The sequence below is a fragment of the Syngnathus leptorhynchus genome, chromosome 2 (assembly GCF_054491065.1).
Source record: "Syngnathus leptorhynchus isolate UIUO chromosome 2, UIUO_Slep, whole genome shotgun sequence".
Classification (NCBI taxonomy): domain Eukaryota; kingdom Metazoa; phylum Chordata; class Actinopteri; order Syngnathiformes; family Syngnathidae; genus Syngnathus; species Syngnathus leptorhynchus.
In genome coordinates this window covers 19,278,225-19,292,033 of record NC_141196.1, presented here as the reverse complement: position 1 = coordinate 19,292,033, position 13,809 = coordinate 19,278,225, and the positions used below count along the sequence as shown (strand labels likewise).

At 38.2% G+C, this 13,809-nt stretch overlaps 1 protein-coding gene across 2 annotated transcripts in view; it reads left to right on the top strand.

Annotated features, from left to right (window-relative positions):
* The window catches only part of il1rapl2 (interleukin 1 receptor accessory protein-like 2), a 246,409-nt gene that overhangs the window by 174,996 nt on the left and 57,604 nt on the right, over positions 1–13,809 (top strand). For both annotated transcript variants that reach the window (XM_085906100.1, XM_085906101.1), the window contains exons 5-6: positions 96–282; positions 364–517. In XM_085906100.1, coding sequence (XP_085762226.1) covers positions 96–282; positions 364–517 — 341 coding nt within the window. The remainder of the gene's footprint in view (positions 1–95; positions 283–363; positions 518–13,809) is intronic.

Sequence of the window (13,809 nt, the reverse complement as noted above, 5' to 3'; positions counted from 1 at the left end):
CGCCAAGGAAATTGATCAATTCCAGCACAATTATTTGAGTGTCAAGCCTGAGTTTCATCATCATCATTCGCTCTTGATGTCTGTTGTGTTTTTAGGAACTCTACATACTGCATGAAGGTGTCTATGTCTATGACTGTAGAGGAGAGTGATGAGGGAAAATGCTTCAGCAGCAATATCCGCTATCTGGCGAAAGCTGAAGTTACCCATAGCAAAATGATCACATGTCGTGATATCGATGATTATTTGGCTCCATACAAACAACCTCAAATGACCTGGTACAAGGTAAGTCAAATAAACACAGCTGAGATGAGAGTAACGCACCCTTATTTTGCTGTTTAACCTGTCGAACGTGTGCCCTGTCAGGAGTGCGAGCGAGTTGAATGGAGAAGTTCAATTATCGTCAATAATACACACATCTGGATCCCTGAGGTGGAGGAGGAAGATGGGGGGAATTACACCTGTGAGTTGCAGTATGGATCCAGACTGGTACGGAGGACAACACAGCTCAAAGTCACAGGTAGGACACAGACCATTCATGGATGGATGTAGGTTCAAAAGAAAGATGTAGTATGCAAGGAGAGTTTCAAAAATTTGCTGGTAAGGGCTAAGGGCATAGTTTTCTTTTTCTATTGTAATCTATTCTATTCTATTCAAATAGAATAATCAGGGTGACAGTTATAAAAGTTTTGCATATATTAAACGTTCGTTAATGTGGAATGAATGAATTGCTCGATTGAGAGCCTAATTTTATTAGCCAATTTACAGTTTGTCACTTAATTATTATGCCGTTTGACTAAAAGATTTGTATACAATTATTTCAGGGGCACCACTTTATTATTAATTGTGCACAGAAGACACTGGTTATAGTCTCAATGTATTTGAAGGCACGCTACATGTTTGAGTTTAGTAACTCACGCAACATAAACTTGGCTCGAGAACTAAAACAAAAACTAATAAAAGCACAGCCAATTATTTGGATAACAGGTAGTTTATTGGATAATATGAGAGTAAATCCAGAAAACATCATTTCTGAGGAAAGAAAAAAAAATAATGCCAGGAATGTGACATATGAGTGCTACCGGGTAGATAGTTCTGAAACCAGCAAACAGCAACCTTTAACTTCTTGGAATTATGTTGTTAATGTTGTTAAAATGACAGGCTTTGTTAAAACAACAGTTTTCTTTATTCACCAGGTTGCACAGTACAAACATGACAAAGTAGCCTTAAGAATTAAATTCCAATTCAATATAAGACATATGTAATTATACTTCATGGGTAACCGTGGTCAGAATGTAATGTTATCCTGGCTCATTTGCAATTAAATGAACATATTAGCTTGACTGTAATGGTGAAAATGTACTGATATTATCAACAATGGACGACATCAAATGCAGTCAAATAGGTAAAAATGTGGTATGCAATCTAAAAGTTTATACTTCAGGATAAAGTTATAGCTTCAGGACAAAGAAGAAAGAATAGTTGTTACACACAGAAAAGTCAGATGTTTGCATTTTAGGCTATTGTGCCCTGAATGTCGACCAAAAACAACCAAAAACTATTTGAGCTATTCTGAGGATCAGAATCGGTTTATGGCCGTTCTTTGGTGCTGGCAGAGATGTCTGAAACAGCTCTTGCCACGTACTGCCTAATTGAGCTTAGTGTCCTGATACAATATAGACACGCCATGCACCCTTTGGCTATCATTGTCATGGAAATCCATGGAAATCGGTCCTTTGGTGCTGGTCATGTCCTCACATTACACGTACAAATGTCATTCTGCAATCTCAAACTGCAGCATCCATTATTGAAGAGATGCAGATACTCAGTAACATATCATCAGCATTAAGTAGTATGAAAGTTGAATTTGGTAAGCAATGCAAAGCTCTTTTTTTGAAAGCGCACTGGCTAAAATGATGAAGTCGTATTTTGTGTCTTCATCACATTCCCAATGAAACATATGTAGTTCAATCTTCATTGGCTGTGGACATAAGACCGAGTTGGCAGTAACATCTGACTTCCATCTGCAGTTTAGTCCAAGTGAAGGGATAAGGATTGCATTGCCTGCGATGGAGTGCACGTCTGTTTGTTTTGTTTTGTTTTGCTTTGTTTTGGCATGTGCAATTTGAGGTTTTTCCTTTGTTCATCAAAATGTTTTGACTTAAAACGGAACCCTCTGATTATATTCCAGATATAACTGGATATAAATGGGAATGTATAGGGATTAATTTAGATTATATTCCAGATATAACTCATGTATAACTCAGACCTAAAATCTAACTCATATTCCAATAGCATGATCTTAAATTGGCCCGGTTCAAGCCCCCCCCCCATGTGTGTGTTCGCAGATTGGGCACATTTACGTAAATCTTGTAAATTAACTGCTGAAATGTTTACCATGATACCGAAACATTCTCTCATTCCTTCTGTCCTGTATTCTAGCGCCAAGGATTTCATCTGAGTCCTCTCTGATTATGTTATACTTGAATGAATCAGCCTCTAAGACATCTGCTTGTGTGTAGCAACACAAAACATCTTTTATCTTTACTTGGTTGTGTATCTTTTGGCAGCAACGTTTAGTCACTGTGCTTTCATATTAAATAGAATATTGGAGAAAAGACTGCCTGTAAATCAGCAGGCGGCTATGATGTTTATTCCCTCAAACACTTCAGCTTGAATGGTGTACTGAAAATAGTCCCAAAGTTTGGCATCAATATGTGTTCAGTAAGACTTACCCCTGATTTCCTTTATCCACGTTCAGTGTTTAATTAGCAGCTGTGGGCTAATCTTTTGTGTTTGCAGTAGTGTTTGTTGATTTGCCAGATTGTCAAACTCCAGAAAATACACAACATGGAATTTCAAAGGGTTTGACACTGTAAAGGTTTGCTCAGTAGTTGTAGTGCAAGGGAGAAGAATGGCTGTGGCCCCTGAAGTAAGTCCGTCACTTTTGTCTTGTTTGATTGCTTTTTTTGTTTGGAATTCTTTTTTTTTTTTTGGATGCTTGTTTTTGTTTGCAATTCTTTTTTTGGAGTTTCCTTACTTTCTTGTTTCCGTTTCTTGTTTGCTTGATTATTTGTTTGTGATTCATGTGTTTTTGGTATTTTTATTCAAATGTTGCAATATATATTTTTATGCTTGATTTTTGTGATTTGCACTCCAGGGCTGTAAAAAAAATATTTCCCCAAAATTTCTATAAACCAGGGTATCTTTTTGAAAGTGAGAGCTACCTCTTGGCTACTGAGTAGTGTGAAGGGCAAAGAAATTGATGCATACTTCTAAAACAACTTTGCTCAAATTATCTTAAGCTTCAATGGGGATAAGATCAGAGGGGCCTTCTACGAAGCGAGATTAATGGCTTAGCAAGTTGTGTTGCAAATAAAGCCAAGATCTTTAGCATTACAAAGATGGCTTTCTTTAAACCGGGCTAGAACACCATGGTAATTTATGCTAAACTCACAACCTGGTTGGGAGCAGGTTATGTTTTGAGGTTCAGGATGAATCAAATGTCAACTGAAATGGTCCGAACTTGTGAGTGTACCTGGGTTTCCTGACTTTTTTTTGTGTGCAATAAAGAATCATAAGAGGATTGCTACGAACAGAGAGAGACTTCCACAATATCTGACTTTTACTGATTATATTTTATATGTTAAATACAAATTCTCAGCTGAAGGAGTAAGATACATCTGCCACCGATTGCGCAAAGCATCAATGCCGAAACGAGAAACTATGCGCTCATGGTTAACCAAACAGTGTGTGTGGCATTACGAATCTTTGCCACAGGGACCTACATGCATTCAGTCGGTCATGCTGAAAATCTGAGCAAGAACACAGTCTGCTGCATACGCAACGTTGGCCTTGCAACTTTAAAATGTGACACAGCATATTATCCAAACACTGTAAACAAAAAAAATGAACCAGTTACATACCACTTTGGATAATGTTCTTATGCTTGACTTTGATTTGATGCCATGTCCGTTTTACAGTGCTGGTACCACAGCTAATACACAAAAACTTCATTAATTTATCTGTTTTTATCATAGATGATAATCAAGCAAAGACTGAATTTATAAATTGATTTTAACGAATGCCTTCTTATTGGGCAGACTTAAATCATGGACTAAATGGGTTAGGGTTACCCAACCTTAAACATAAAAGACTTCTACCATGGTTAGCAGTGAGAAATTACCCACTGAGTCTTACAATAATTCATCCTTTTCTTTGACACGGTGAGAAATTTTCTGCAACCATTCTTCTCTTGGCTTATTTGCGACAACATTATATACTGTTACTATGATTGTATAAAAAATACATTGATGTGATAGATTTTTTTTTGCATATTATTAAAATTAATAGTTTTTTATATCGTTGAGCATATCATTGTGTCTCTTTGATATTATGGTACTTGAACTAAATGATGTTTTAAAAAGATAACTAGTAGCTATATTGAAATACATTTTTAAAGTCACTCTCCCATTCCTGTTCTGTTCACATATGTAACACAATGCTCAAGGAATAAAAATCTTAAAGCCAGCGTTAAACTTGTAAATATTAGTCGTTTTCCACATAGACAGAAAATGTCTATAAAATTGTGTTGTCCTTTCCTATTCCAGTACATTTTCACCCAGGATCTCAGACATTCTATTCCTCCTTTCCTACCCATAACCTATTTAAAATCACAAAAGAAACAAAGCAAAAACACTGTCATGCATTTTTCAGAAGTGTCTTGAACAAGAATGCAGACTGGTAAACTACTCCAAATTCTGGCTGAATGTAATGCTGGTGAGAATGCCTGTGTTGAAATAATGGTCTGCATCTATCGATAGCGCGACAGACAGAGAGGGGATTACGGCACAGAGCAAAATGTTCGAAAATCTCATTGGAATATTTTAAGCCTATTACTACATTACAGACACACGCACACACTTACATAAACACACACTCTTCACACGTTTCTTTTTCTCTCTGACTTCTGTTTTGTCTCTTACAGTTTAGTCATTTTTCCTGCCACTTTTCTGCTCCCGCACTCCTTCACTTGACACTTCCACACAGTTGGACACACCATGTGATGAGAGTGTTCGTCTATGTGTGTGTGCTGACGTGCACACTTGGCCTGTGACCTAGTTAGAGACTCACCTCCTAATTCATTGTGAAATTGTCTCTGTTCTCCAAAGACAGAGGATCACAAATGAGATTACGCTCTCGGTGGCTCTCTCTCTCTCGCTCTCGCTCTCGCTCTCGCTCTCGCTCTCGCTCTCTTCTCTCTCTCTCTCTCTCTCTCTCTCTCTCTCTCTCTCTCTCTCTCTCTCTCTCTCTCTCTCTCTCTCTCTCTCTCTCTCTCTCTCTCTCTCTCTCTCTCTCTCTCTCTCTCTCTCTCTCTCGCTCTTTTTCTCACTCTCGCTCCACATACACACATATAGTACATACACACACGTATAAACAAACTACTCGAGGCAGGAAAGGGCAAGAGACAAACAACAAAATGAACACAATATGCTGTCATTGTTTGGGATGTTATTGGAGCTTATTTAAAAGTAAAGAGCTCCGAGGTTATTCACGCCAACATTTTAAAGTTACATGAAGCCCATTTTAGCATGCGTCGTCAGAGGTTACATTCCAATTCATGGTTCTTCAGTTCAGGGCCTAGCTGTATTTTTCTTGCACAGTTGTAAAATATTTATATTAACTTTATATAAATGAAGTTCTGGTTTAATGAGGGTTTTACAAGTAACACATCCATCCATCCAGCCCTCCATTTTCTGAACCGCTTGTGCTCATGAGGACCTATCCCAGCAGTCTTTGGGCAGTTGGTGGGGTACACCCTAAACTGGTTGTCAGCCAATCCCAGGGCACACAAAGATAAATAACCATTCACACTCACATTATGGATAATTTGGAGTGGTCAATTGGACGGGAAGAACATGCAAACTCCACACAAGAAGTACCCGCAACCTCTGCATTATGAGGTGGACGTGCAAACCAGTGCTCCAAAGTGCTAATCAGTGCCCCACCATGCCACAGTTTTGTTTTTACAAAAATAAAAAAAAGTGAATGTGCCACCATCGCCCATGAAGAGAACCATACCACTGCCGCTTGATGCTCTGCTATTTCAGATAAATGGGCACAAATTAGTTTCTTATAATTTGTTTTTATTATTTATTGTGCGTGCGTACGCATGTGTGCGTGTGCGTCGGGGTGGTGTTTCTTTCCATTTGAAATACAAGTTAACAAAACTCAGCCACTGGTCGAGAAAACAGAAAAGTCAAGAGGTTCATTTTGTGAACATTCACACAAGATTAATTTGTCCATTGGTGTTGAATACACAAACACATTTTGTTTTTCATCCTTCTTAGCGTGCACACACACACACACACACACACACACACACACATATGCATACACGCGCACACACCTGAGAAATCCCAGAGGTCAATTTAATTGCGTGCGCCACTCTTTTACGGACCCTTCTGTCTCTCACACATCGATACCTCTGCAAAGAAGTAAAGCAGAGAACCGCAAAAGTGCAGCAAAAACAAGTTTGGGGAAAACAATTGGGGCAATTATGCAAATGCTTGCATGGTTTGCGAAACTAGACTAAATAGCATGCTGTTAACCTCAGGTGAACCTCTTTGTTTTGATCTGTCTTTCAGACAGTATTACGGTCTGTTCGCTTCTTTCGGGATCAGAACATGTCTAGAATAATTGATCAAGCGGACTCAACGCTCGCGCTGACTTCCTAATGTAGTCAGGAAAAGGTTTAAATACATGATTGAAAAATGGCTTCAGCACGAGATGTAAAAAATATTACAAAACAAGGTTGAAATAAGATTTGAGGAATAATTTGTTATTTTTTGTTTTTTTTTATCGTGAATGCTACAATATGTCAAAAATTAGTATTCAGTACCAAAGTACAGAATTAGACCTCCACGAGCAGATAATGTAAGGTTGGCCAGGAAGAGCAGAGGTCACCTTCACTGGTGTTTTTTGGTGGCCTTCCATCATTTCAGTCAAGTCTTTGTGTCATGTTGTGAGTTTAGTTTTTATAAGTTTCAATTACTTTTGGTTCTATTCCTACTCTTTTTAGTCCAGTCAAGTTTTAGTCAACTAAAAATCAGAGCATTTTAGTCAGAATTGTCCATTTTAGTCTAATTTTAGTTGACAAAAACATGACATTTTAGTTGGGATGCGGCGATCAATTGCTGGCCAATAATTATCGGCCAATATTAATGAAAAAGTGTGATTGCTGAACATGATCAAAGCCTTTAATTGCCATTCCATCACCCAACGTGACTAACCGTTACATGGGACAAACGCAGACATTTAGTAATAGTCCCATTTATGTTTAAGCATCGTATTATAAGTATCGGAGTTTGATAATACTCATGGTATCACGGTAGCTAAGCCATCTGGACACTAGCTAGAGTCTTATAAGCCTCACCTGAAGGGGAGCTTATCATTTAAAAATATATCACATTCAGTAATGTTACTGATCATTTATTCAGTCATCAGCAGATTGATATTTCATAAGGGTGCACATTTTTTTGTGTTTTCAGGAACTGAAAGATATTCCGAAATACAATGCTGGTGTAATTACCCTGAAAGCAGTGTGAAAAAATGTGGGTGAGGGAGACATGAGGAAGAGAGGAGATGAAATGTGACATAGGTCATTAAACTGGACTTAATGAAGCCTGTTTGCCTTGATAACTACCCATTTCATTAACTACTTCTTTGCAACATTCACCACTCAAACAGCACACATATGCACACACACGCGCACAGTGTCTATTGTCTGGGACCATGGAGTGAGACGTTAGGTTAGACGAGAACGTGAATAATGAGCCGACAATTAATTACAGACAATTACAAGTACCCCTCACTGCCTTTGTCCTGTCTTCTTTTTTGGGGGGGGTCTGATTTAGTCCTCCCCCTTCCCTCTCTGTCATCTTATTGACTTTTTAACACAGACCACATAAAGAATGGAAGAACCATTATGTGCATAAATGTTAACTTAGAGTTAATTGTGCGGTAACAACCTGAAAACACATTCGTTTATGGGAATTCTTGTAAAGGCACGTCACAAAAGAACATTCATGATGCACACACTTTTAATGGTCGAGTATGGTGCATATGGGGCATAAGTGCAGTCAGACAAGATTTCTCATTGCAGTTTAACCAGTGAAACAAGCAAGTTAACCAATGCTTATTTATTGCCCCAATAAATAAGCATTGGTTAACCAATGCTTATTTATTGGGGAAACACTGCAAGACAATATTCTCAGGCATCGAGGTGCCCCTCCCTGCACATACAGAAATTGAAATTCTAACTATAAGCATCCTTTTCATGACTGTACATACCTTTGCAGTGCAGAAATGACACCAGCACATTGCTGAGCTAATCTTCCTTCAACGGACCATGAGATAATCTATTATAGTTGTTGTTTTTTTATCCTAAATGATTCATCTTAAAAAAAATGATTGTTGTAGCACAATTTCAAAAATATCTTTTGCAAAATCTTTTGCTGTCACCTTTTGCCAAAACATGCTCGTCAAGGGACAGCCTTAAAACTAGGGAAGAGTGATTATCACATCCACCAAAGAGATATAAGGCACATTAAAAGAGGACAAGAATGAACATTTCCACTGTCCATTTGACTTCTCCAATTATAGTATCCTGTCATTGTTTTTACTGTCTAGTATCACCATATTGTGTTTTCAGTGTAGCACATGATTTAGTGAGGCTGTGCTTGATTCAGGAGGGGGGGTGAGGTAGGTAAGATGCATTTCTCTTCTGTCCTTTTCTCCTGCATGAGACTAAAATGGAACATTCAAAAGAATTTTGTCCATGTCCAACAGAGAGGAAAAAAGTGGACAGGATGGTGTGTGTGCATGTGTGCATGCACAGTTGTTACTCCAGCTGCTCTCATCCACATGTTGTTTTCCATCAGATTGTCAGACACTGAAAATGAGAAATTCTGACACCTTTTCAATTAACTGCCAGATTGATCCACATGAATTTGCTCTGACTTTGGCAAGCAGTACAGCAAACCCAGCAGTGGCAAGAGAAGAAAATACTAAAATATTGATTTGTACACTATAGTTGGTGTGTAAAGTCTATTGGCGATAATTGACTATTTTGTCATTTACCCCAAAACTTAAAATAGTATAGCAGAAAAAAAATCATGATGGTTTCTGAGCTGTGGTATACAATGATACAAGCGTCATACTGATTTTGGATGAATCAGAGTAATATGAGCCTGAATGATTCATTCTGCAAGTCAAAAGACGTTGGCTATTTTTCTGCCATTGTGAAAATGTTACTGTGAGCAAATTTAGAAATTTGCCATTTCCCGACATCACAGTGGGAATTTCATCATTTGAGCAAAGAGCAACTCAATACATCAGTTGCATTTAAAAGAAGCCTTGACCTTTCGACCCATCACAGACTCATTAGTTTACATCAAGTCAAATAATTATAGCAGCGTTGAGTCACATTCAAATGATACTTAACCTCCAGCTCATCACATCTCTTTGGGATAGAATTCTCGACAAGTAAGGCAAAAATTGTATTCATCCCTTCTATTGTCTTGCTAGAATAGTTTTGTCTTGGTATCTTGTATTCTTGAACAATTTCACATATATAGTATATATTATATATATCCACACGTGCAATCCCATTCCCCATACAAGCCATGTACTAATCAAATGCTCAATCTCTTCATCTTTTGTTTGAGTGGGCTGTTTCCTATCAAATGCAAAAATTCCTACAATCTCTTAGTAAGACAAGAGTGTGTCATAAAAATGCTGAGAATTGTCTTCTATAATGTGGCATTCTAAATATAACTGTAAGAATGAGCTCAGGCAAGAATTTTTTTTTCTTGGATTATGTGTCCAGAATTAGAAATGCAGTATCTGGGGGTAGAATGCTTCATTGGGACAAGTTACAAATGGGTCTTGTAATTCTTCACCATATGTTTTGCTTGTCTTTCTCCATCCCATGTTTCGTCCCATTATATCGCTCATGTTAAAGTCTTCACATCTCTCTCCACTCGAGACTCTCTCCTTCCCCCTTAGGGCCTCTGCGTCTGCAACTGCCTTATTCCCTTGTATTATCCCCCACCATCTCATCCATCTCTTCTAACACTGGGACGGGCTTGATAAATGTTGAACAGATTTTATGTAGAAGTCTTGCTCTGGGTTGCTTAACCAAATAAAAGGGTTATGTATTCGCCTCTGTGTGTCGCCCTAGGTGGCTTTCGACTACAGGATGCGAGATACAAAATTGCCCCGAGTTGTAACCAATACATGTCTTGCCCAGCTGCAGCCGTGTGTGAGGCTGTTAGTTCGTGCTCAGAGCAAAAAAGAAATGAGAAAAAAAACACTACCATCTGTTTAAAGCGTGTACTTAAAGAGGATATTTCATGATGCGTTTTTGATCCAAATTGCTTCACATCTGTATCACCAACATGATGCGCACTCACTGAGATTAACCTATAAAAGTTCTTTTTTTGAACATGTTTCATGATGCATTTAGACTGCATGTCTATTTACTTTCAACTGACTCGTGTCCGCATGGTTAAAATGTGCATAAACAATGAAATGTTGATACAGAAACAAACTGAACAACAACAACCACAAAGTTGCTAAACATAACACCCTGAGTCAAACGTCATATATCAACAATTTACTGAGTTGTCAAATCATTGAGACATTTCGCTTGACTGTTTTGCCGTTGGCCAAGATACTCTGTCACTGTTTTCATGTTTTTACCTAATTGTCACCCTTTTTAATGACGGAAATATGAATTTAATGTGCCTAAAGGGAGTTAATCAAAATACTGTAGGTTCTTCATACCAATGGTATTCAAAGGTTTTTCCAAAGTGGCTTCATCCACACTCACATTCCCACAGTGATTTGTAATGATTTCGGGAGCAATTAAAGGTTTAGTAACTTGCTCAAGTACACTCCATCCCATCTCTTCAAGAATTAAATGCTCACTATGCAATCTTATTTTTACATGACCCTTGAGTACCAAATCTAGATTCTGTGAGAGATTTTCGAACTCTACTCCAGTCTCTTGTTGCTATCATTTGATCTTCCTAATGGCGAAGGTTTTTGTTACTTTAACTCAATGTTTATGTAGTTCACGTGAAAGTATCAGTAACTCAAATTGTATCGATCAACATATTGCCTTCACCTCAGCGTTGAAGTCCAGTGAGTGATACAAAGTGATGGATGAAGTCAATGTGTTAGGCTCCCTTCTTTAGACATCACTTCAGTGCACAGGAGTAATAGCTGCTGTGTTTGGTAAAGATGATTGACAGCAGGCTGCAAACAGCCACAGACCAGGCTTCTGATGCTTTAATGTGTTTTGTTCCACACTATTCATACGTAACTGAAAGTCCATTCAGCATTTGAGATACATAAATACACAAAAACAGAAAACAATTGGGTCAGCTAAAATCGCTGCCGCTCCCCCAAAAAAGTAAAACTGAAAAAGCCGATTCCATGATAACAATGCAAGTTATCAATAAAGAGGAGTATAACAATCTTAATGTCATACTTTACATTGAGGTTTGCCTTCTCATTCTCTAATGTACAATCAGACTAGACATCCTTCAAGCAATGTTAAGTAATATTGGAAAGGGCCTTTAGGGCGAACACAATTAATTTGGCAACTCTAATTTCCCAATACACCCAGGCAGAGTTAAAAAAAATATATTAACACACATCCGTAATGACACACTCTAATGCATATACATGAGGCCATTGTCCCAGGAATATTGCCATGCAATATTCATGACTTGAAAATAACAATACAAAGCATTCATACACAGTTCAATAATGTTTTCAAAAATATACAGTGCGGTTTAAAAAACACATTGATTAAAACACACACACACACATACGTATGCACACACAAACACGCGTGAACACATTTATTGGCAGCATGGTTGTGATGGTTGAGTAATTACTTTCTTTAACCTAATTCATTCTCCACTGAAGGCTGAGTTAACCACAGATTAGTGTGCGTGTGTGTGTGTGTATGTGTGTATGTGTGCGTGCGTGCATGTGTGTTTGCGCGCGTGCGTGTGTGTGTGTGTGTGTGTGTGTGTGTGTGTGTGTGTGTGTGCGTGTGTGTGTGTGTGTGTGTGTGAGTGAGACGCATCCTTCTGACCCCAATAAAAGTGTTATAATGGGCTCAAAGTTCAACATGATCTGCTTAGAGCTAAACATAATACTCTATTTTGAGTATATTACCTGACTTTTACATGAGCTTAAAGTGGATTTTCTTTCAGGTGGTTGATTCTTTGTTTCTGTCATCTTACTTGCATTAGTACGCATTAACAAGATCAGCATTGCCCCTTTGCAAAATGTTTGAATATCACATAGTGTACTTGATTTGCCATTATTCTAAACATGATCGTTTTGTTAAATTTCTATTTAAAAATATTATCATAGTAATTGAGAGGATTCCAAGATCAATGGTGTTGAAAGCTGTTGAAGAAAAGGAAATCATTGGTATTGTTCAAGTGTACCTCAGCTGCTCCCAAATTGAGCGTTTGCACTGACGCTCTCGCTCTTGACTTGCCTGAAAGGCAGTGGGCTTTTTTTTTCTTGTCGGGTCATCTAAAAACCTAAGAAAAGGAATATAATAAAAGGCGGATTTCCATTCATAGGCAGGCAATGTGGCGTATCACTCATTAGCAAGTGATGAGTGCAAGGGGCGGCCCAGTCAATGACTTAACATCACATCTGTTCCCAACATGGCGCTATGCATTACAACAAATCAGGGGGATTACGGGAACCCTTACCATAAATCCCATATCTTCCGAAAGATGAAAACATGGGTTGTTCCGGAAAGGAACATTATTTGAGGTTATTTTGCAAACTGTAGTAACATACTATTTGCATCTGGATTCCGCATACAACCGCTACTGCAAATCCTTTAAAGTGATTTTTACCATTCACATACAATGAAGAAATTCATATTTATTGTGTGCCGTGTCAAGCAAATGATAATAATTATCAATTAGCATTTTTTGGGACACTCAAAGATGCCAGAACAGGGATTGGGGTAGAAGAGGAGAGCATTTCTGTTTTCTTTTCTGCAATCTTTTAATGTGTACTGTACAGTAATTGTATTATCGATATCTAACATGCTTTGCAGTGAATTACAAGCAATAAAAAGAGAGCGGAATTCCACTGATACAAACCAGCCCAAACATAATTACACAACATAAAGGGGTACACAGTTACAAAACACAACACATACACCACACAGAGGCGTGCCATCCTGTTATCTCCACAGCTTCCGAAAATGATGAGCTTCATATCAGGTGGCTGCCCTCTGCTGTTTTCCAAATAATAATTTTGGAGGGATTTAAAAGACAAATTGAGCTGAGCTATGGTCTCAATGTGCTCTGAAATATTGTTGCACAAACCAATCTTCATGTTGCATTGTATTTTTATCAACATTATGTGATGAGTGTTCAGTATTATGACGTGATAAAATAACTTTATTGTGCGAGTAAGGGCTGCCACATATCACTCTATGCTACCGAATCCGACTAGAACATCGCTGAACATTACAATTGGCAACTTACCTGCGGACATTGGCTGATTTAGCATAAGGTCTCCTGTGCAAGCCTTTCTTGCATTTAGAGACTTTTCAATCAACATGTTGTACCATATCACATTTTTTGAGCCATAGAAATTAGAATGTCAGTCAAGGAAGACACAGGTTGCTAGAGAGAGAGTACAAGGGTGAGAATAAAGATGAAAAAATTGGGACGTTTACTGAAAGATGAAGCCCAT